Genomic DNA, 23,385 nt, shown 5'->3' on the forward strand with positions numbered 1-23,385 from the left:
AATATTTACTGTATCAATTAATAGAATAGAAAGGAGTTGCCACATCAATGGCACAATCTCGAAATGCAGATAGATAATAGGAAAAAACAGGAATGGATGTCTCACCGGATCAACCTACAAGAGTAAACTTGGTGGGGCAACCTCCACGCTTCAGCTTTAGTGAAGCACATGTCATCAAGAACCTCGCTGGTACACCAACTGCACCTTGTGTTCCGAGAACACTGAGACTGCACCACGTGCTCCCCACAGTTGCTGGTGTACCCTAATACCCCTCGAGTTTGGCAAGACGGTTTGTACATAGTACTGTGCAAGAGAAGAATAACAAGAAAAATTGAACATTGGTTGCGGTTCAAGAGAGAGAACAACGCCATGGATGATGAAAGATCAGAGCTTTGAACTCGGTGAGAGTGAGAGTATCACAGATTCATTCCGAGATTGATGGAACTGAAAAAGCTTAGTTTTCTACCGCTGGAACTTCGCTGTGTGTGTTGTCAACATCAAAAGTTGAAAACTAAACCTAACTAAATTTGTTAAACAAAAAAGAAGTTAGACTGTATCTAAGGTGAAAACTCAGGGGAAGATGGCTTGAGGTGAAGTTGATATTTAAGAGCAGTTTTATGAAAATTTAGTTAAATAAGTCAAATTATTTAATTGCTCTTAAATATCAATTTTAAGTGTGAAGTTGACTGCACTTGAGTTTTCACCAATATCTAATTGAATTTTAAACTGCTAAATATCTTATAAAAAATAAAATTACTAATTAAGATTAAATATTTTGAAACTATTTTAAATTTTTATATATTTTTAAAATTTTAAGTCAAACCAAACACACCCCTTATTTGCTAATCTCAACAAGTCAACAGAATCCTCTTCGAAACGGCGTCGTTTTGCTTGTTCCATTCTAATTGCTACGCGAAAAATAAAATAAACAGAAAGAAAACTAAAATTAGAATTGGGAAAGAAAGATTGAAAACGCAAGCAAAAGGTATCGTAAACCCCCGGGCAAATTCTCTATGATAATACTCCATTAGAGGAGAGCTCTAATTCGAGTTCTATCGGAAACCCTTTTCGTTTCTATTATCGAAGTTTCGTTCTTTTGACACGAAATTGAAATTTTCAATTCATTTTTTTTCTGGCCGATAACATGTATATGCCCTAGTTTGGTCCTGTTCTAGCTGTATCAATGGAGGGCAACGATTTGGATTCTAAGAATCAGGTTGAGGATGTAGAAACTTTATCTAAAAGGGTGTCGGGTTTTTCAGTTAGTGACCAGATATCCAATTCCAATTCTTTTAAGGTAAGTGTTCTCCTTCTTACTCCTGATTGATATGCACAAGGTACTGTTTGGTGAACTGGAAATTTTCGTAATTTGTGGATTTTGCGTTGTTTTGACTCTGTTATTTATTTGTGGGATTCGACTTTGATTGTCTTTGTAATGATTTAATTCGGTATGCTGGGATTGCATTTAAACTAGGAAATCATGGATCATTGAAAACATTTAATTAGGTTTCAATTTTTTAAATGATTATAGTTTATATTGAATTTTTTCTTCTTCTTAAAACTGGTTTATTTATGTTGTTTATTTGTTTTGATTTTATCATGATTACAGGATGATGAGGTGGATGGTAATAGGACAAATCATGTTAACAAAGAGTATTACGACTCTTTTTCCCCATCTGGCATTGAAGGTGATAGCATGAATTCATCCAGATTATATCCTAAATTATATGAGAAAACTTTGGAGAAAAGTAAAGACGAAAATGAACCTTCATCGGGTAATTTTCAGAAACGTGGAAAGTTCTTCTATTATGACACTCCACTGTGCGAAGATACTGGTGTTTGGATCCCGGTTTCCGTTCCTCCTATGTTGGAAGATGAGCACAAAGAGTGGGCCAAGGGTTTTCACTCAAATGGTGGCTACTTTCCTGATGATGACATGGGATGGAATCAATGCCTTGGAGAAGAAAGAGAATTGACTATGTGGGATGTTCTAGCAGAAATGTTACTTGCAGCTAGGGGAAAAGTGAATTCTTTAGCATCAGGAGATCTTCAGACATGTAGCTTTTCGTGGATATCCAACAATGTACTTGAACAATGTTGGAGAGAGATGGCACAAACTCTTACAGAGGCCAACTTTGGTAACGTGAAGGAATTACTTGAAGCAGAGCCCCCAAAGTGGTTGGCAGATAGTGCTGCTGCTTCTTGTATGTTGTGTGGCGTGAGGTTCCATCCCATCATGTGCACCCGACATCACTGCCGGTTTTGTGGAGGAATATTTTGTGGTGAATGTTCCAAAGGACGGAGCTTGTTGCCATCAAAGTTCCGAGTTTCTGACCCCCAAAGAGTCTGTGATGTTTGCTGTGTTCGACTCGAGTCTGTACAGCCTTATTTGATGGATCATGTAAGTAATGCTGCTCAGTTACCAACCCATGACTTGACAGACCTCAGCACTTTACGATCATGGGTTAACTTTCCTTGGGCACGGTCCATGGAGTATGAAATTTACAAAGCAACGAACACTATCAAAGCTTACAATCAGGTTGGTGCAAATTACATCATTTTTTTCAACCTTTTTCCCCCTGATTTCCCTCCAGAAGCAGAAACCATTAATAATGGGGAATGGATAATGCCACTCCTATTTTGATAATACACTCCTTTTTTTTAACAAGTTCATGCTAACTTACAATGCAAACAAATCATGTGTAGAGTGACAGTATCAAAAATAGGATTGGCAATATCATTATCCTATATAATGCATGCCTATTATTATGGGGTTTATGTCTATAATGAACTTTCTTCAATGTTGATCTGAATAAGAGTAAGACAAGCATTTTAAAATAGTCATTGCCTCTCTTTGTAAGATTCTTAGTTTCTAGAAACTGTATTCTTCTTAATTTCACACTGAACAACCGGATCTGTTGTAGTGTTGCTTTAATTAAATTAGTGATGGATGGCATAGGTTAAAGGAATAAGGCTAATCTTGCATACCGGTGGGCCAGAGTTTCTTTGTTAGCATTTGGTGACAGTTGAAAGTTATAGTTAGCCCAGCTCCCAGACTATTTGATCATATATGGTGCTATTCTCAAAGAAAAATTGCAAATCTCTGTCTCAGCCTGATTGCATATTTAGGAAGATGTTAGGTTGGACGACTATGTATATAGCTCAATGTTATCGTCATTTTATGTTTTTGAAGCTTTAAATTTTAAGCTCTTGGTGATACTATTTTTATCATCATGTCATGTCATTATGTGTTACTTAATGAAGAATTTCACGTTTGCAGATAGGTTCTTTGAAGCCTGAGAAATCAATCCCAGAGTTCATTCTAAGGCAAGCAAAAGGCCTTGCAATTATCACTGTGGTCAAAGTAGGAATGATGGTTACATATAATATTGGAACAGGACTTGTGCTTGCGCTTAGGGAAGATGGTTCATGGTCCCCACCATCTGCTATTTCCACATTTGGTGTGGGTTGGGGAGCTCAGGTGAAGTGTCTAATCTGTAACAATAGCTATGTCGTTAACAGTCTAATTAGTTATTGCTTTGCTTATAATGACGAATCAATGAAGAACCCATTACTGTTGATGTACATACTACATACTGTTGCCCAATTTTATTTTGTTGAATGAACGCTTACCAAATTAAAATTCATTCCTAGCCTCTAAAGTAGCACAGATTTTGATTTTCTGCTCCATATATATGGAGCATGCCTGAAGAATTTACTTACTGATACCCGTTTAATTGTGTAACCCCCCTAAATGTAGGCTGGAGGAGAGTTAACCGACTTCATTATTGTTCTGAGAACAACGGAAGCTGTCAAGACATTTAGTGGTAATGCGCATGTTTCTCTTGGAGCTGGTTTGAGTGCTGCATTTGGCATTGTTGGAAGGTCAGCTGAAGCTGATGTTCGCGCTGGTGATGGTGGCTATGCGGCTTGTTATACCTACAGCTGCAGTAAAGGTATATGTCTTATTTCGGTTATTTATGATCATATACTATTGGAAACCTTCATGTTTTTAACTCTGAAATTCAGAATAGAACTTCATATACTTCGACTGAACTTGTATTTACAAGATGTTAAATTTGATAGTCTAGGTAGGGTTTAAACAATCTTAGTACCACATTTAGCAGCGGAAGAGATGCCAATGCTAAGTGTTTGATAACTATATTGCTTTGCTTGCAGGCGCATTTGTTGGATGTTCACTTGAAAGCAGTATTGTGAGTACCCGTGCACAAGAAAATTCGCGATTCTATGGCAGCCAGTCCATAACTGCAACAGATATATTACTTGGCTCGTTGCCTAGACCACCTGCTGCTGCTATTCTCTACCGTGCTCTTGCAGATTTGTATTCGAAAATTAATGATTAATCGAATGTCTCAACATTGCATTTCATACCTTAATCTTTTTGGACAGTGTCATTGATGAAAGGATTATTGGATTTTCCATAATTTGTACAGCTGCAAAATCACTCTAGTGTGTAAAGGGTCCTTGTGTCATTATTTGTCATGTAAATACATGAAACGTGTAAATATTGTGTGGACCTTTGTTGAGGTTAATTTATCCAGTGGACTATTGTTCCCTCTCTCCATCTTGAAAATTTTTTAATATACCCTAAGCAAACAATCAAAATAATTATGATTAAAAATAAAAAAAGAAGAGTGAACACTATATAATGACAATATATTTCTACTCTCCAATGAAACATATGTTACATATGTTCTTGCATCTTATATTAATCTATCCAATTCAAATATCCCATATTTTCTTTCTCTTACTCCTTTTGAGGAGATTGCGGATGTAGCGAGGAGTGATCTTCTTAAGCCTCTTGAGGGTGCTCCTAAGACATCCTCTCATGGCAACATACAAAGGGAATTGCATCATTGCAAATATGCTAACAGGGAAGAAAGCTGCACTGTAAGTCAATGTTGAAGTCCATTTGTTCTTCTCCAACTTGATGTTGATAAGAACAGTTGCACTGAATGACATCATTGTTGTCGCCATTGAGAAGAACAAGAAGGCGAAACCTGCCATTAGTTTTCGCGGCAGAGAGCTCCGGAAATCCCACATCTCACAGGGAGATGTGAGGATTGAGAGGAACATAACAACCGAAGCCAATGAGCTTGCCAGAGACACAACATCCATGATTGTGAACACCAAGAAAATGGGGTGATGGAGGAACCTAGGGAGGCCATTGTCGTCTGTCCCTCCGGGGACAGTGTAGGCTGCTGCGAACACCACGGTGGCCACAAGGACAGCCACCGCAGAGCATGACTGAGCTGTTTCTTTTATCCAATTGCGAGCCTCCCTCAACAGGTCGTTATGCTTTTCCTGGAAAAGTTGCTTTGCGGTTTTGTTATCCTCCTTGTTGTAGTGGATGGTGTAATGGTAAGGCAGCCTCTTTTCTATGCGCTGTTTTGAGCATACAAAGAAAAATATTACAAACTCTCTAGTTTTAAGGAGAACAGAACCCATGTAAACACTTAATTCACTCTAAGTCTCTCACTAATTAGTGCTTACTCTGCCACTCAAATAATTTTTTCTTCAGTGATGTGTTTGATAATATCAAATAATGGTTGTATTCGTAAAGAGTCTCAAAAAGGTACTTACTTCAAACCAATGTAACTCCTCTTGTAATTGGAGAGCATAGCCAGGTTGGTGTCCCCCTTGAAACTCTGCAGTGTAATGTAGGACAGTGTTCCCTAACTTGTCTATTTTCCCTGCAAGCCTTCTCACCATCTTCAGTTTCTTCAACAGCCTGTAAACCTCCAGTTGCCGGTGTTTAACAGCCATGTACAATATATTCTGCTCGTCGTCACTAACGTGCTCGATTGACTGAGGATGAAAACGAATTATTACTTCCACTATCTCCATGATTCCATTGCAAGCAGCCATAAGCAATGGAGTATAAGCAGGTTTCTCAGCATGCTTTTGCTGATCCTTTGATTTCTCTTCTTGTTTTTCGGATGCTTGATCTTTTTTCTCTTTTCCTTTTCGTTCGTTTTTGAAAGAACCTGCGCTCCCTATGGAAACTGTCCTGTCTGTTGCAATAGAGGTCTGTTGCCATGATTTGTCTTTCTCTGCTAATAAGCGAACAAGTTCCTCTGCTAACTTGTGCATTTCTTTTTTCCTCCAAAGTTTTTCAATCCCCTTCCATTCTGAACAAGAACAGAACATGGAAGTAGCATTGGAAGAGATTATGAATGTCAAAACAGACTAAAGAGAAAATATTTAGCATTTGCGAGAATCATGATAGTTTGCACTACCTTTGGCCATAGCCTTCCACATAGAATACCACAACCAAAAGAAAGCTGTAAATTTGATTGACATAATGACATGTAACATGGTTAGATTAGATGTATCCATGTATCTAGAATGTGCACAACTTAATAATCCATATTTGTGTTCTTTGGTTGTGCATAAAATACAGTGTAGAGTGAAATAGATACCTGAGTGATTCCGTTGGTATGGGTGAGACCATTGATTTATGCCTTTCTCACCACTTTCTAAGTCTTCCCTTCTCTTAATAGATTCCTCATCTTGATAGAATTGATAATCTTGATACTTAGGAAGCACTAGGAGTCACAATATTGAATCTATCAGTGAAACATGCATGCTTGTTATTGAAATTCTAGATGGATTGAAGTTGTTAGAGACTTACTAGCATATATGAAATTTTTGAAGGCTCCCATCTGGGTTTGACTCCTAAATGTAGAAGGCATTGTTGCTAGCAATTGAAGAGTTGTTAGTCCATTGTCGTCCTTAAGATCAGCGAGCTGGTTCCCATACCTTTTCAATAGCCATAAAGCGGTGCCTGCAATTGAAATCAACAGTAGTTGGACATTGTTGCATGCATGGTGCACATTCCTAAACGAAGTTGAGGAGAGAAAGATATACCAAAGAATTGGTCAATAACAGCAGTGTGAAGAATGGACATACTATCATTTCGGTGAAAATGTGGGCTTAAGTCAATGTTCAAAACAAAGTGTTGAAGCAACTTGGTCTTGCCAAGTGCAGCAGCTCTATAAACAGGGGTCTCACCAAGGTTGTTCTTCATGAACAGCAAGGATTCAAACTGTTCACTATCATCATTGTACTTTAGTATGTGGTCAGTCATCTCCACCTCTCCGACAAAGGCCACCTCGTGAAGCGGCGTGTTCCCCATGTCATCCTGCAACCTCAGCACGTGTTGGATTCCTATTGGATCATCCACCATCTCTAGCATCTCCTTGTACATGCTTGGCATCCCGCAGTGTGCAGCATAGTGGAATGCAGTGCTCTTGTGCAGATCAATTTCCTTGTCCAATAGCTCCTTGTTTTCCCTGAAGAATTTTCCAAACTCTTCCCATTCATATCTCTTTGCCAATATATATGCCTTCTTCATCTTCTCTATTGATCCTGTCATCCTCTCTTTCTTTCCCTCACTCACTAGCTTCCCAATGTGTTAATTATTATATATTTGTGGAAAAAGAATCAGAAATGAGCAATGTGTTTGAGCATATCAGCATATGCCTTGCTTAATTAATTTATAAAGTGTATGTGTGTATAGTATATAAGCAAGAGAATAATTAAAGTTAGAGATTTGCTTTTGCTTTGGAACATGAGTGCTTGTGATTTATCCCATTTTGAAGGTTCTACTAATTCATATTCTTCTATCATCCTTCAAATCTATATGATTTGAAAGAAAATTGCATCGGAAAAGAGAATCTATCCCAGCATATTGTGTGGAGGATTAATATCTTATGTTGTGACTTGTGAAACATGCACATTTCACGAACCAAGACATAACGTGAGACTTGTTCCAAAATTTTATCCATAGTGCATCCCTTAACACCATCTCGTATATTACTCTTTAAATAATGTTACATCTACAAATGTCTGCAATGAGAAACATATCTCATTTTGATAACAAGGAAGCACTGGCCACTGTTATCACAATATATATGCTGTCCCTCTTGCTTAAAATATTAATCAACTGTGATTTGTAGTAAGGTATTCCAGCCTTCAGATTAAAAAATGAAAATTCTTCTAAGAAATTAATTTTGTGAGACTTCTATTGATGCTAATTTCCATGTGAATTTTCTATGTTGCTATTTTATGTGTTTTCAGAGATCATATTGTAAAGTGTGAGAAGATACTTGACAGCATCAATTGTTTCTATCATGCAACTACCCTTTCTTATTTTTTGTTATCACAATCTTTGGTTGCTGCTTGTATGCTTCAATGGCTTAAATGGAATAAACTTATGGAGAAGTGTAGTCATATATAGGTATTGAATGAATTAGCAAATAGAACAGAAATGCTTTTTTGTTTTAGGCTTTTAGCACAGCAAAGATACTATAATAGGTTGAAGAATGTAAGAATGGTTGTTTCTTATTTCTTTTTGGTTATATATGTTCAGATAATCAGATGAAGTATAATGATCACATTTGCTGATTTGCTTACTCATTGGAAGATTATGTTAAAATAATTTCTTATGTACATAAGCTCAAAACAATGAAATTTCTAAGGTCAAATAGTCAAAAGTACTGTTTATAAAATTTCTAAGCTCTTAAATGTTGTTTTCTCCAAAAAAAAAAAAAAAAGATATGTTTTAGATTTCCATATTCCAATTCCAACTAAATCAACCACAATAAATATGTCGTACCAAAAGGAAAAATAAAGTGAAAAATAAGAAAAAAAAATTAAATTTCCTTTTTGCTAATATGAATCCCAATTTAACATGAAATAAATTATTTTATTTTTTCTACAATTTTCTTTCTTTCTTTTAAAACGGTAATTGAGTTATTTTTAAAATTATGTTATGCAGTTTTAAAGTTAATTATTAAATTAACTATCTCTGTAAAATAAATATTATCTTTATTATTTAAGTAAGGTTTCAATATTTTATTTTCAATGGACATTATATCCCCAATTATTGTTTCTTGAACAGCAAGCTTATTTTATTTCTAAAAAGTTCTACAAATGACAAATAATTCCACCGTTGACACTATTGGTTAAAAAAAAAGGGGTCGGAATCCTTTTAGATTTTTAGCTAAACTCTGTGATAAACATGAAGAGTGCATTTTTGGATTGAAGAACGTTAAGCTGACAAAAAGTTTTTCTCTTTTCTTTTTTAAATATATTTAAAATTTTTTCCCTGTAACTATGGGTGGGTTTTGCTTATACCCACTTTCAGCTTTGGTGTGTTTGAGCATTTGAATCTGTAAAAGGTTTCACCTTTTCACCTTTTGGGTTGTAATTCATCGCCAGCTGGTACAGTGCAGGTAAGCGTATGAGCTTTATTTGCTTGAAGAAAGCGATTATTGAATTGAATTGCGAAAAACTGAATCCTCTGTTTGGTTGTGATTCATTGACATTTATTAGGATTTCATACAACCTAGCTAGAAACAAAAGGGGGGAGGGAAAAAAAAGGATTTTTTTTTTAATTATTAATTCTTGTGTGTGTGTTAGATTCGAGAATTGTGAATTGAGGAAGAGGGTGTTTGAGGATTCGGTTGTTTTTTAGATTTGCGTAACTGGGGCTTGGTGCTTGGGCCTGATGGATGAAGTTCAGGGAAGTTCAAGTTCCTTACCTCCATTTCTCACAAAGACATATGAGATGGTGGATGATCCTTCCACCAATTCCATTGTTTCATGGAGTGACAGCAGCAGGAGTTTTGTTGTTTGGAATCCACCAGAGTTTGCAAGGGTCTTGTTACCAAAATTCTTTAAGCACAATAACTTCTCAAGCTTTATCAGACAGCTCAACACTTATGTAAGAAAAATTCAATCCTCTAGTCTAGTTCAATTGGATTTGATAAGTAGATTTTGTATCGTTGTTGTTCCTCATTCTTATATTGATTGCTTGAACTGTATTATGGCTTCTGTATGATCAGGGCTTTAAGAAGATTGACCCTGAACAATGGGAATTTTCCAATGATGATTTTGTAAGAGGTCAACCAAATCTTATGAAGAATATTCATAGGCGCAAACCGGTTCATAGCCATTCTTTGCAGACTCTACATGGACAAGTGGCTATTCCGCTAACCGAGTCAGAACGGAAGAGTCTGAAAGATGACATTGAAAAGCTTAAGCATGATAAACAAGAACAGATTCTGGAGTTACAGAGACAAGAACAAGAGTGGGAAATTTTCAAGTTAAAAATAGATTGCACAAAGGAGCGTTTGGAAACAATGGAAAAGAGGCAACAGAATATGATTTCTTCTATTTCTCAAGTGCTGCATAAACCTGGGGCTGCATTAAATCTGTTGACACTGACAGAAAACATGGAAAGAAAACGAAGGTTGCCAAAAGGCAGCAGTCACTTTACTGATGAAGCTAGCATTGAAGATCCTATGGAAATATCCCAAGTGTTACCTAGTGAAAATGCAGAGAGTAGTGGCTTCGTCACATCATGCATAGAACGAATGAATCAGCTCGAGTCAACCCTGGTATTTTGGGAATATATTGCACAAGATGTGAATGAAACCATTGTTCAAAGTCATTCAAACTTGGATGTTGATGAATCCACAAGTTGTCCAGATAGTCCAGCGGTATCTAGTGTGCAACTCGATGATGAAGTTCAGCCTAAGTCATCCGGGATAGACATGAATTCTGAGCCAGCTTTACCTTCTGATACTGTTGCATTGAAGGAACAACCTGTTGGAACTACCCCTGCAGCTACTGGTGTTAACGACAAATTCTGGGAACAATTCTTGACAGAGAATCCTGGTTCAACAGAACTGCAAGAGGCACAATCAGAAAGAATGGATTTGGACAACAAAAAGAATGAAGGAAAGCCTAGTGCACATGGCAAATTTTGGTGGAACATGAGGAATGTAAATAATCTTCCAGAACAGATGGGTCATTCTTAGTTAAGCTGATAAAACATTGTGGAAATTGATCGTTCTTTCTATCTTGTGATGCTGTTGCCCCCAGAATTAGATGTAATAATTGTAGGTAAGCATGATACAATCTGCTATAGATACATGTTCAATATCTTAGGTTGGATGTTTTGTCCATTGTAGAACTTAGTAAATTATTATTTTACTGCTTGCCATTCTCTTCAATTTCTACTATGCCAAACCAGTACCAAAGCGTGATTTGCATCCCTAAGTGTTGTTATTTTTTCCCCCACCCTTTTTGACCCATAATTTATGTGCTGCAGAGAGATACTTAATATCAAGTGTGAATATTTGTTTTCGATCTAGGATTTCAGATGCCTCACAGGGATAGGTCCTGGAATTGATAATTGAAACTGATCTATAATGGCATTTGTATAATGCACATTTGATGGACTTGACTCTAAATTATGATTCCCCTCTGAAGTCAGTATTTTTTTTTTTTAATAGTTTGGATGCCTGCACTGAATTGTTTGCTAATAAGAGAAAGAATTGTTGAATAATAATAATGAATTTATTGAGACTTGAAGGTGTTACATTCAAAATAGGATTTGTTCATATTGGGAAATACAAGATATTATATTATATGTTGTTAAATTGCAATCAAACTGTAGTGCTGTGACATTACAGAAAGCTATATGTAAGGCAAGGCAACCACAGATGAGTACAGGATGCAAGACATGGCATGTTCTACCATGATGTGAAATCACTTTCTAGTTTCTAGTTTTATTACATTTCTTCTGCTTGGGTTATTAAAATATGTTGGAATGTCTTAGAAGATGCTGTGGAAACTGGGAACTTGCTTGCATGCATTGAAACTGTTTGGATGCAACCTGATTCTGCATTTTACATTTTTACAGTCTCTTTTCTGTTCACAAACAGTCATTTTAACAGATTTGTCTCTGCTTTTTCTTTGATTTTTTTATGTAACGTGAGATAGTAAGAGATTAACCACCTATAGATCAGTAACTAAGTAGGATTTACCAATCTATCATACAATAGAATTTACTAATCCAATGGTAGTTAAATAATTTCAGTCTTTATTGACTACACTATTATGAGCATATATGCCTTTGACTATTCTAAGTGGCTACTATTGAACTTGGGGTCAAATGGAATCTGAGATAATTCTTTGACCAAGTATCTGCAGAAAGAAAGATTGAAAGATTGAGGATGTGATCTTATAAAAATATTGCAAAATAGAAGAACTTTTTCTTTTCTTGGTATAAGGGAAGAATTTTTTATTTTTTTTTATTTTATTATTTCTCTTTTAATTTGATTTGATTTGATTTGGCGGGTGTTGTAACTTGTAAGTAAATGAGAAAATCAAAGCAATTTTCGTTTGTAAAACTTGGTTCTCAACCAACATATCCCATGGTTAATTTTCTCTTAATTGTCAAATTAAATAATAGATGTTAGTGAGTGATGACCCGTCAAAGACACAAGACCTTGGACTCTGACCATGGTGGTGTCATTATAAGTGATAAATCTCGTGACTTTGGTTCTTTATTGGTCCCAAAAGGCAAATAATGCATTCTACAATTAGATTGATTAATTATAACATAATAATTTTGTATTATTTATCTGTGGATATCATCTTAAACAAACTCTGAAAATAAGGTAAATGAAAATAATATATGCTATATTTTATAAGAAAGCTATACCATGTGCCTATCTAACTTTTTCCCTATTTTTGCTTCCACCTCATGCAAAGTATTACTGTGACAAGAAAAATCACATTATTATTACACATGATCACGGAGTTAGTTCTGCTCATTATATCAATATTAAATATGTATTTGTCAAAGGTGTAACTCAAAATATTAAGCTGCTGAGCAGAAGCCAGCTTGCACTACTTTGCAGCATGATTCAGGTGATCCAATGGCACCATTTGAGTCCCAATAAGAGAATGCAATTTAATTGCTTCTGATATCTATTATCATATATTATTCTTCATAAGATCATTCTACACTTTGTTATTACATAATAATATTATTGTTATCAAGTAAAACCAAAGCATGATAACACAATATATAACAAGGACTTACTCTCTTTTAAATACAAGAATACATGCTTAATGTAATTAATTAAGCACCATAGCTCATTTGAAACCAAACTTGCCTGAAAACTTGAATGATGAGATCATGATACTCATCAGCATTCAATGTCAGATAACATGCCAGAAGCTCTTCCATTTCTTCTGGGTTTCTAATCTGCTTCTCAATGATCATCTCAATCATAGAGTCTCTGAAATCTTTTCTTGGATCCAATGAACATTTTATAACAGCAAATCTATCTTCTGACCCTTTTGTGAGTAGTGCTTCCTGCACAATAATCTCCTCTCTTTCTTTCTTCATCTTCAGTCTTGCTTTCTTCATGTCTTCTATAGCCTTTATTCTGCAAACTTGATCAATCTTGGGAGAAGACATCCTTGGAGAATGTATTCTGATTCTGGGGCTATGCTTTGATTTCCTCCTCTGATGAATAATTTCTCTGCTGCTGTTTCCATCAACTACTGTTTGTTGCTTCTTTTTCTTGGTCTTCACCTTCAAGTTCAAGTTCGAGTTCAACTCCTCATCAGTAGGATTCATCATCAGTTTCTTCTCCAAAATATCATTATTCTTCTTACTTCTAACAGAATTCGAACTCTTGGAATCAGATGAAGATGGGAGTGAATAATGTATCCTTGGTGTGCATATTGTTCTTGGTGAATCCAACTGCATCTCCACATCTTTGATCTCTTGTACTAATTTTCTTGATTCTCTTCCTCTTTCTTTTTCTAAGTTGAAGAGTTGCTCTTGCAAAACCTTTTGAGCTTTCCTCTCAAATCTCCTCCTTAGGTTTTCATATTCCTTGTCATCTCTAGTGTACTCTTGCATCTCCATTTCAACCTTCCTATCATCCACAAATTTTCTTTCTTCCTTTTGAATAATACCACTCTCCTTTTTCTCCTTCTTCAACTTGTTCTTGTTGTTGTTGATGAGAGCACCTTCTCTTGCTGTGTGCTTCATAGCACTACTGTTTCTTCTAGCAGCAGCAGGGAAACTTGAAGAAGAGTCAATAAAATTATCTTCATCGTGAAATAAAGAAGAAGAAGCATCATCAGCAACAGTAGAAGAAGCAGTAGTAACAGCATCAGAAGTATTATTCTGGTATGGTGGCTTCTGCTTCTTGATGTTTGCATGATGAGTAGTAGTAGTTGGCTCGGATGATGAGTTGATTCTCATGTGCTTTAACTTAGAGAACCAAGAAAAAGAAGAAGCATGGTGATGAGAAGACACAGAAGGAGAAGAAGAACCAGCTTTTCTTCCTCCCCACTTCATCATCATTATCTTGCTTTAGGGTTTTTGCAAAGAAGATGGTAGACAAAGATACAAAGAACATAGAGCAGAAAGCTGTAACAATAATAAGGAGAAGACGGTTATGAAGAACGTGGCTTTCTTACTGTTTAATATTAATTCCACTGTCAAAAATCACTTTACCTGAAATTGATAATTGAGACTTATTAAATAATAATTTAATCAAATCTATTAAATCATTTAAATTTTCACTAGTTTTACTGTAAAAATTTTATAATTATCTTTATATCAGGTTAATAATTAAATATGCCAATGAGTAATAGCTCAAATGGCATAATCTCTCCATACTCAATTAAGAGGTTGTGGGTTCGAGTATTCTATCTTTGGTAAAAAAAAAAAATTAAATATATTTAATAAATTTTAATTACTAATTTTAAACGTGAATTTTTACCTTCATAAATATAATTATTCACACAAAATTGTCTTCTTCAAAAAATAAAAGTTAAAAATAATTAGATAAAAATAAAATAAAATAAATAAAAAAATAGATCATAAAAAGTATAATAATTTTTTTTGTTTATAGTATTTTCTAGTTTGACACGCCAATAATTAGTCTGTCGCGATGAGCTAGGTGTAATATATATTGCTATTTTGCAAGCATTATTTAAAAAAAAAAAGGGAGAGAACCCTCCACTTCCTGTGATCACTTACCCACTTTTGCTGCTTTCTAGTTTGGATTATTGTACTTTTAAAAAATTAAGAGAGCAACGCTATGTAGCACATACAGTAACCAAAATCTTTGTCAAATATACTAATAATAGTAGTGTACCTCTCACTCATTTCAATTTTTCCAAACGACTTACTAAAGAAGTGTTAATTGACAATTTGACACCTCCATATAAGGTCATACAGTGATACACTATAGTGGTAGTTAACTAGTTGGAAAATTTTTAAGTGTACCGATAATCCGATATACCGATGTTTCAGTAATTTTTAATCGTTGATCTTAATTATAAAAAATATATATAATATAACGGTTAAAATAACTAGAACACCGGTGCTCCTCGATGCACTTAAAATATTTTCTATAATATATATGATTAAGATCAACAATTAGTGTACTGATATACTTAAAAATTTTTCTAACTAGTTATAATTGGCAAATTAATACACCATTGATGAGATGGAGAAAATAAAGAAATAGATATAATTAATGACATCCACTTGACATAATACGAGCTTTGTTTATAGGCCAGGGTTCATGCAAGCAGTACTCAATCATATAATTAAGGGGTTGTCTTTAATATATAGCTAAATTTAGTGCAACAACCATGACAATATATGAAAGCTAAGCCCGTCTAAATAATTACTGTAACATGAATTTAATTATTAGCAATGACCTTTAGAAGTTGAGATGAATTGTAAGTATGGAGGCTGGCCTGCAAGATTATGAATGTTTTTACGGAGTTTATTATATTATTAGTATATTAATATGTACTAACGAGTCTATTATATTAATCTAGTTTTTTAACTAAATGTATGTAATAATAGCAAATATATTGTTAATTAAGATGATAAATATTTTATACTTAAATTAAAAAATCATGAGTTTTAGTTTTAGACATTTTAAAATATATTTTATGAATTATATATAATAAAAAAAGAGAAAATTTTACTCCCCTCTCCTGCGAGATGCTAAAATGACACTCCCTTCCCCTCTATTTTATAAATGTACATTTCTCTCCCTTCTAACTTTAAAAAACCTCCTCTTTAATCTATTTTAAATTTTTTGTGTTAACTAATATTAACTTTATCCATTTTTTAAGAAAAATAAATTATTTTTTGAAAAAATACCCATTAACAAAAATTTTATTTTTTATCATTAAATTTTGCTTACCAAAATACCTTTTAATAAATTATTTTTTTATTGATTAAATTGTATTTTTATTAAAATACTTTTTAAAAAATTAATAATTAAATTATTTTTTTCTAAGATACTTATCCTTCAATAATTTTTAATTATTAAATTGTAATTTTACCAAAATTTTTGTTAACAATTATTTTTATATTTTACTATTAATTTTTTGATATCAATATATATTATTTTAACATTAAGTAAAAAATCTTATCACTGTTAATATATATAACAATTAATATATATTGATATTAAAAAATAATTTTACTAAAATTTTTTATTTAATGTTAAAATAATATATATAGATATCAAAAAATTAATAGTAAAATATAAAAAAAAATTGTTAACGAAAATTTTTTATAAAATTATAATTTAATAATTAAAAAATTATTGAAAGATATTTAAAAAAATATAATTATTAATTTTTTCAAAAAATACAATTTAATCAATAAAAGAATAATTTATTAAAGGATATTTTGGTAAGCAAAATTTAATGATAAAAAATAAAATTTTTGCTAATGAGTATTTTTTTAAAAAAAAATAATTTATTTTTTCTTAAAAAATGGATAAAGTTGACATTAGTTAACAAAAAAGTTTAAAATGGATTAAAGAGGAAGTTTTTTAAAGTTAGAAGGGAGGAGAATGTACATTTATAAAATGGAGGGAAAATGAGTGTCATTTTAGCATCTCGTAAAGGAGGGGAGTGGAATTTTCTCATAAAAAAATAACACTAACTTTTTTCATACTTTTAGTATATATATAGTAGAAGTAGATGTAGCTATTGTAGAGAAGAGATACAAAATTATCAAAGAACAAAAAATAATAATAATAAGAGGAGGCTTAGGTTTGCATTTTTTCCTAAATAAACACTTAGTCCACAAAACTTTTAATTTATTTCCCATTCTTTTGTATATCTAGTTACTTTTTTTTGTGTGGAAATTTTACATCAAAAAGACTAAAACTAACTAGACACTCCCTATCCTTATTACGTTTGGTTGGTAAAAAATTGAATAGAAGGAAGTTGTTATACATATTATATATATGCAAACAACTAAATAGGTGAAAATTTATGTAAAGTTAATAGGTAAGAGCTGTTAAATGATTTAAATAATTTTACTAAATTTTTATTTAACGAATTCTGAGTTATCAACTTCATGTGAAGTTGACTGCAATCGAATTTTCATTGACTAAATAATGAGTATGGAAATGTAAAGGAAGAAAAGCTTAAACCATTTTTCTTGCCGACATTAATTAGTTAATTTCTCTGTCTTTGTCAGATAACATAAATCAACTAAGCACACATTAATATTCTACTTCCGCAACCCATTTTGCGGTACAATCCTTTAAAATTCTGAGTGAGAGATTGATGGGATAAACTACTATTCATATGAAAATTCAAACTCACTTATAAAGATTATTTACATTGGTTTAGAATGGCTTCACAATAATTCTAGGACAAGCTTTGTTATCCGCTCCAAAAACTAAATTATTGTAGATAAAGGCCCCCTAAACTTAAAAAGATTACTTCCAATAACAATTAACTTGACCAATAATTTCTATTATAAATAAGTGATTCAAAAGTGGTTAACATTTTTTTCGATTTTCCAACCGCTTTCTTTTATAAGTTAGTTCTAATTAATTCCTAAAAAATTTATATAAGATTTTTATTTTATGGTTACATTAAATTGGACAACTCCCAACTCTAAGTATTATAATATCACAATATTCATATACATTACACACTCATATACACAACATTATGAATTTTCATTCACTATTTACTTCAGCCAAATCTTGAATCAAAATATACCTATTACAATGCAAGAATTTCACCACTAAATCAGACCTTGTGTACATAGAAGACTCTTCATCGGTCTCCTAATCATGAACATAACAACATTAGTATGTCAAGGTAACATTATGGTTTTTTTTTTTTTGGACATCAGGTAACATGATGTTTTAGGTGGTCGTGAGGGTAACAGTAGTATCTTTAAGGCCCATTTATTACTCTATTTTGAAACCCACAGTAATGTAGGCCCAACCGAACAGTGTAAAATAAATGTAATTAAAGTGGAAAACGAGTGTCATTACGGTTCACTCAAATATTCAATTAATCAATTAATATGCCGCTAACTTGTCTCAATTTACTTTTGAATAATTTTGCTTCATGCACTTTTAATTTGATCCCTAAAGTCCGCAGTATAGAAGATGACAGCAAGTTTTGTTGAACCACAAATAAGAAACGAGAGAACCATATATTCAATTTGACATCTATATATATTGTTAGGTAAAAATCAATATAACTTTTATTTAGATATAAAGAATGACCATACCTGCTTAAAGAAAAGTATATGGAACCAAGAGGATCAGTTTAAAAATAAACAATTTAACTAATTTATAATTATATTTAATTAATTTTATTTATTTTTAATTTATAATATTTTATATTAATTGTTTCTCATCCCTAAATTAAAATTTTGAATGATACGTTGGAGAAATAGGGGTCGGGATCACGGAACTTTCAACAATCCTGATTCTTAGTATATAAAAATTTTTTATAAAATATATAAAAGAACATCCATTTAGTATGAAAAAGAAACATTCTGATACTTAGTAGAAGAAACATCCTAATGCTTAGTATAAACACCATCCACTTAGAGATTTTAAATTCACACAAAAGCATTTGGCTGGTTTTTTGTTGGTACCCTCTTGGTTCCTAGCATTGTTGCTTGGTTAATTATATTGGAGTCATCGTCAGACTATTATTATTGACTAATTTAATTTGCCAAGATCACTAGGTAAATTAATTAATCAACTAGTTGAATTCAACACACACACATATATAGCATCTAAGATATTGTACAAAAATTTAAAAAAAAAAAAATCATGGCACTATGTATCAATATATTCTTTTTCAACCGCTGATGTTGAGCAAGAATGCAAGATCCTTTTTTCTTTTCTTTTTTTATTATACTTGGTAATGAAAAAGCAATTTAGAAAGTGAACACATATGTGAGTATGTTTATGACTTGAAAAGTCTTAAAAGACAAGTTGAAGTTAAAGCAGGAGGGATCAAAATCCTTCACGTGTATCAAGGGGCGATGCTAAGGAGTAGTAGAGTTTTCAGGATCAGTTTTATTAATGAATTAATTGCATTATATTACTTGTTCAAGTTAAAACTATAATATTTATTGATATTTGATAGTCAATAGTGTTATTGTCATCATTAAAAATCTTCCTTTCTCCTCCTCTATTCTTTAATTTAACGGTATCATATCACATGAGATAAGCTCAACCACCACCATGCTCTCACCAAAAATATCCAATTGTTTTCCATATATGTGCGCTTTATGCCTCCACTTTCTCTCCCATCCATTTTTGTCTTCAAACTTAAATAAACTAATGAATGGTGAAGGCATTTTAAATAAATTAATACTTTAAAAAATTAATAAAATATGATAATTTTTTAATATACTATTTATCTAGATAGACCGTTATTTAAAAACGCACTATTTCATAAGCTGCAATTTTCCTAGGCAATGAAACATGCATATGTGTGTGTGTAGTTGATACCCTCAAGAGTGGTTAAGGAATGCCAATGACAGCAACTTTGAAAATACTAGTCAAGTGTGGCTCCAATCACTTCTCATTATGGGATAGTTGGTAGAAGCAATTAATTAAGGCAATAATGGTGACATATTTCTCCATGCATTCTTTGGATCATACAAAAAAACATTCTGAGGATTGTGATCGGTAAAGGCCCACGTCTAAATCGAGATCATATTTTTTAAAATAATAGAGATTCACGTCCAAAAAAAAATAATAGAGATTTTTCTGACCCAAAAAAAAAGATTTTTTTTGAATTTTTAGCTACTAAAAATTATAAATATTAGGGTGAGACGCGCAATGCGCAGAGAGATAGATTATTTATACTATATAATATATTTTAATAAATATTATATTAAAAATATTTTAGAGAACATATTATAAATAAATTTTGAATTTATTTATTTTTAAAAAAGACATAGGTTATTTATATTAGAGTTATACAAAATTATATTTTCATTTTTTTTTATTTTTTGATTTGCATTAATGGCTATACTTTGTCTTTTTTTGCGGTTTTTTTTTTTGTAAATAATTAAAAAAATAAATGAATGAGAATGAAAAATATATAAAAATGTTATATTAAATTTAAGAAATTTTTGACAATCAGTATGAGAGATTAAAAAATGAAAAGTAGTAAAAGTCTTAATATGTATAAGTTGTAGAATTTGAATATTTATAACTGAAATTTTTTATAATTATTATTATTATGACACTTTTAATGTTTGTTTATTGCATTTAATACTTGATGTTTCAATTGAATAATAATAAATGAAAGTTTTTTGTTTTAATTTTTTTAAAATATTTTACTAAATAGTGATTGGTTGATTTTTATTTTTCACTAAATCATTAGAATTACTGATGTGGTATCATTAGTAAAAAGAGAAGATGACTTAAACTCATTCCATATATATACAAGAACATTAGACACCCTAACTCTAATAAACATACTCTATCTAACCATTTATATACACCAGAGTACCTTAGAAGTACCTAAAAAATCTAACCATTTATATACACTAGAAATATCTAAGTCTAAGCAAGCAGCTACGGTTATCCCTAACAAACCCATTTACAAGTTTGGAGGATACTTGAGGTAAAGCTCCTTTTTATCCCATTTTCCATCTTCCCATTCCTAGGCACAGCTACGGTTATCCCTGACAAACCCGTTTACAAGTTTGGAGGATACTTGAGGTAAAGCTCCTTTTTATCCCATTTTCCATCTTCCCATTCTTAGGCACAGTAAATAAAATGTTCTGTTCTTAATTTTTTGATAATATATTTGTTATATATATTAGAATTGTTGATGTGACATTATTAGCAAAAAAAAAATGACTTAAACTCATTCTATATATATACAAAAATATTAGATACTCTAACTCTAATAAACATACTCTATTTAACTATTTATATACACCAGAGTACCTTAGGAATACCTAAAAAATCTAACCATTTATATACACTAGAAATATCTAAGTCTAAACAAGCAGCTACTGTTATCCCCTTGTCTTTTTTTGCGGTTTTTTTGTTTGTAAATAATTAAAAAATAAATCAATGAGAATGAAAAATATATAAAAATGTTATATTAAATTTAAGAAATTTTTGACAACTAGTACGAGAGATTAAGAAACGAAGAGTAGTATGAGTCTTAACATGTATAAGCTGTAGAATTTGAATATTTGTAACTGAAATTTTTTATAATTATTATTATTATGACACTTTTAATGTATGTTTATTGCATTTAATTAGTATTTGATGTTTCAACTGAATAATAATAAGAGAGTTTTTTGTTTTAATTTTTTTAAAATATTTTACTAAATAGTGATTGGTTGATTTTCATTTTTTACTAAGTCATTAGAATTGCTGATGTGACATTATTAGCAAAGAAAAGATTAGGGACAAAATTTTTGTCAATATCTTTTCTAATCTTAATTCTTATGTCTTTTGAACTTTAGACTAATTTGATCGTGAAAATTCTTAGTAGTTCTTGACTAAAATAGAATCCATACACTTCTGAATGTCTAAAAAGGCATTTCAAATTTATATAATAAGGGATTTACAATTACTGCTAAGTATTAGAGTGAACTACCAATTCGGCCCCTGTCCATTTTCAAGAATGACAACGCGATCCCTCAAAATAAAATCGATCCACTTCGGTCCCTGTCCCCAAATTTCGTCACACAACGCGGTCCCTGTGCATTATTCTCTGGCGAGACTTGACGGAAAACACCGAGCTGTCCCGTTTGAAGTGTGACCTGTCACATGGGTTGGATGACGTGTCCATTCAGTGGCTAGGTGGACAATCTCAAATGGACAGGGGCTAAATTGTCCAACTCCTTCACCCTATAAACGACGTCGTTCGCGCAGAAATTAACATTTCAATTGCTTCTGAAACATTGTGTTTCCATCAAACCTCATCCTCCAGCCTTCACATTTACAAGAAAACTCAGCAGGAAGCATGAGTAGCAGTAAGGAACCAGCGTCGAGTTCCATTGATGGGAGTGGAAGAGAAGTTCTTAAAGAGGAAGGTAGAATTGCTCTTAGCGTATCTGCAGGAAGTGTTGGTGCACCGAAAAAGAAGAAGTTCATTGCTCCACGATGCCGTTGTGTGGGGCGCATGCAATACTGTTTCTCTCCTCAACAGAGCAAAACCCTAACAGGTTATTTTATGGATGTCCACACTTCAAGGTAAGCTGAATTTTAATTTAAGTTTTTTTTATTCTAACTCCCTATGACATCTTCTTTACTGTGGGTATACTCTACAGAGTTCAACACCGCATTGCAAATTTTTTGCATGATTGGATGATTATGTTGCATTATTTAAAGAGTTACCCAGAAAATTCTCCTTTTATGGAGGGTTGGAAGCTAGATCAAAGTCAGATACCTAATGATGCTGTTGTTGATGCTGAAAAACTTAGGGAACTAAAGGGTAGAGTGACTGGGTTAGAGTTGGAAGCCAAAAATTGTAATACCAATAGTGGTACTAGTTGTGTTAATGTTAAAGTTATGGTTATTGCTTTTGTATTTGGAATTATGATATCCAATTTTGTTTAAGGCATTTGGCTAGCAGGAAACCTTATGTGATATTATGTTTAAAGTGTATGTTGTTTCAAAAAGTATATGTTGTTTAATTTTTAATTTGTGTTACTAACTTCAGAAGTATGTATGTTGCTTCAAATGAGATAGTGATTTGATTCAATGAAAATCGTCTGTTATTAATTTGATGCATTCTAGCAGCATGTAGTTACACAAATTAATCAACAAAAAATATTAGATAAAGAAACCAAAAAGATACTTTATATAAAACATGTACACAAAATAACAAATTATGTCCTTGTTCAGCATAAGAAAGGGACAACATATAGCCTTTTAACAACAAAAAGAAGGCCAACATGTAGCCTTAAACCTAAAACATCTTCCAATTCAGTCTAGTAGAGTTTCAAACTAACTTAAACATGCATACATACACGCTCAAACAAAGCAAAGTTTTTCCTAAATTTATAAACACCAACATCAAAATAATAACAAAAAGAGTTCAATTTGATATCATCTATGTCAACAGCAACACAACAGACATCAAGTCTGCCTCGGAGGTCTAAACCCAAGTCTAAATTGAGACACATAAACCCTTCACAATTTTTAGATGTGACTCTTAAACCCCTGACAATTTATAAAGTGATCCAATTCGAAC

The 23,385-nt window shown here is 32.6% G+C and overlaps 4 protein-coding genes and 1 pseudogene across 7 annotated transcripts in view; 2 read left to right on the forward strand and 3 right to left on the reverse strand.

Moving 5' to 3' along the window:
• The window catches only part of LOC107621764 (fasciclin-like arabinogalactan protein 11 pseudogene), a 94,629-nt pseudogene that overhangs the window by 45,002 nt on the left and 26,242 nt on the right, over nucleotides 1-23,385 (reverse strand). The gene's annotated exons all lie outside the window — the stretch shown is intronic.
• Nucleotides 931-4,581, forward strand: LOC107623254 (RING/FYVE/PHD-type zinc finger family protein). Its single transcript, XM_016325441.2, has 5 exons — nucleotides 931-1,297; nucleotides 1,610-2,539; nucleotides 3,281-3,481; nucleotides 3,761-3,956; nucleotides 4,180-4,581. The coding sequence occupies exons 1-5, from the start codon at nucleotides 1,184-1,186 to the stop codon at nucleotides 4,362-4,364; spliced, it is 1,626 nt and encodes a 541-aa protein (XP_016180927.1). The 5' UTR covers nucleotides 931-1,183; the 3' UTR covers nucleotides 4,365-4,581.
• Nucleotides 4,471-7,415, reverse strand: LOC107619928 (uncharacterized). Its single transcript, XM_021114967.2, has 6 exons — nucleotides 6,892-7,415; nucleotides 6,656-6,808; nucleotides 6,444-6,569; nucleotides 6,261-6,305; nucleotides 5,605-6,152; nucleotides 4,471-5,406 (listed from the first exon to the last, which is right to left on the reverse strand). Exons 1-6 carry the CDS (start codon nucleotides 7,397-7,399, stop codon nucleotides 4,744-4,746), a joined length of 2,043 nt encoding a protein of 680 aa, XP_020970626.1. The 5' UTR covers nucleotides 7,400-7,415; the 3' UTR covers nucleotides 4,471-4,743.
• On the forward strand, nucleotides 8,928-11,091 carry LOC107623925 (heat stress transcription factor A-4c). Of its 3 annotated transcripts, none has more exons than XM_016326327.3 (3): nucleotides 8,928-9,260; nucleotides 9,448-9,751; nucleotides 9,873-11,091. In XM_016326327.3, exons 2-3 carry the CDS (start codon nucleotides 9,536-9,538, stop codon nucleotides 10,848-10,850), a joined length of 1,194 nt encoding a protein of 397 aa, XP_016181813.1. In that variant the 5' UTR covers nucleotides 8,928-9,260; nucleotides 9,448-9,535; the 3' UTR covers nucleotides 10,851-11,091. The 3 variants fall into 3 exon arrangements, with proteins under 3 accessions (XP_016181813.1, XP_016181814.1, XP_088359490.1); XM_016326328.3 differs by having other exon boundaries at nucleotides 9,503-9,751; XM_088503364.1 differs by having other exon boundaries at nucleotides 8,928-9,751.
• Nucleotides 12,793-14,283, reverse strand: LOC107619929 (uncharacterized). Its single transcript, XM_016322159.2, has one exon. The coding sequence runs from the start codon at nucleotides 14,204-14,206 to the stop codon at nucleotides 12,965-12,967; it is 1,242 nt and encodes a 413-aa protein (XP_016177645.2). The 5' UTR covers nucleotides 14,207-14,283; the 3' UTR covers nucleotides 12,793-12,964.

Source organism: Arachis ipaensis, chromosome B10, assembly GCF_059453495.1.
Source record: "Arachis ipaensis isolate K30076 ecotype BB chromosome B10, ASM5945349v1, whole genome shotgun sequence".
NCBI lineage: Eukaryota > Viridiplantae > Streptophyta > Magnoliopsida > Fabales > Fabaceae > Arachis > Arachis ipaensis.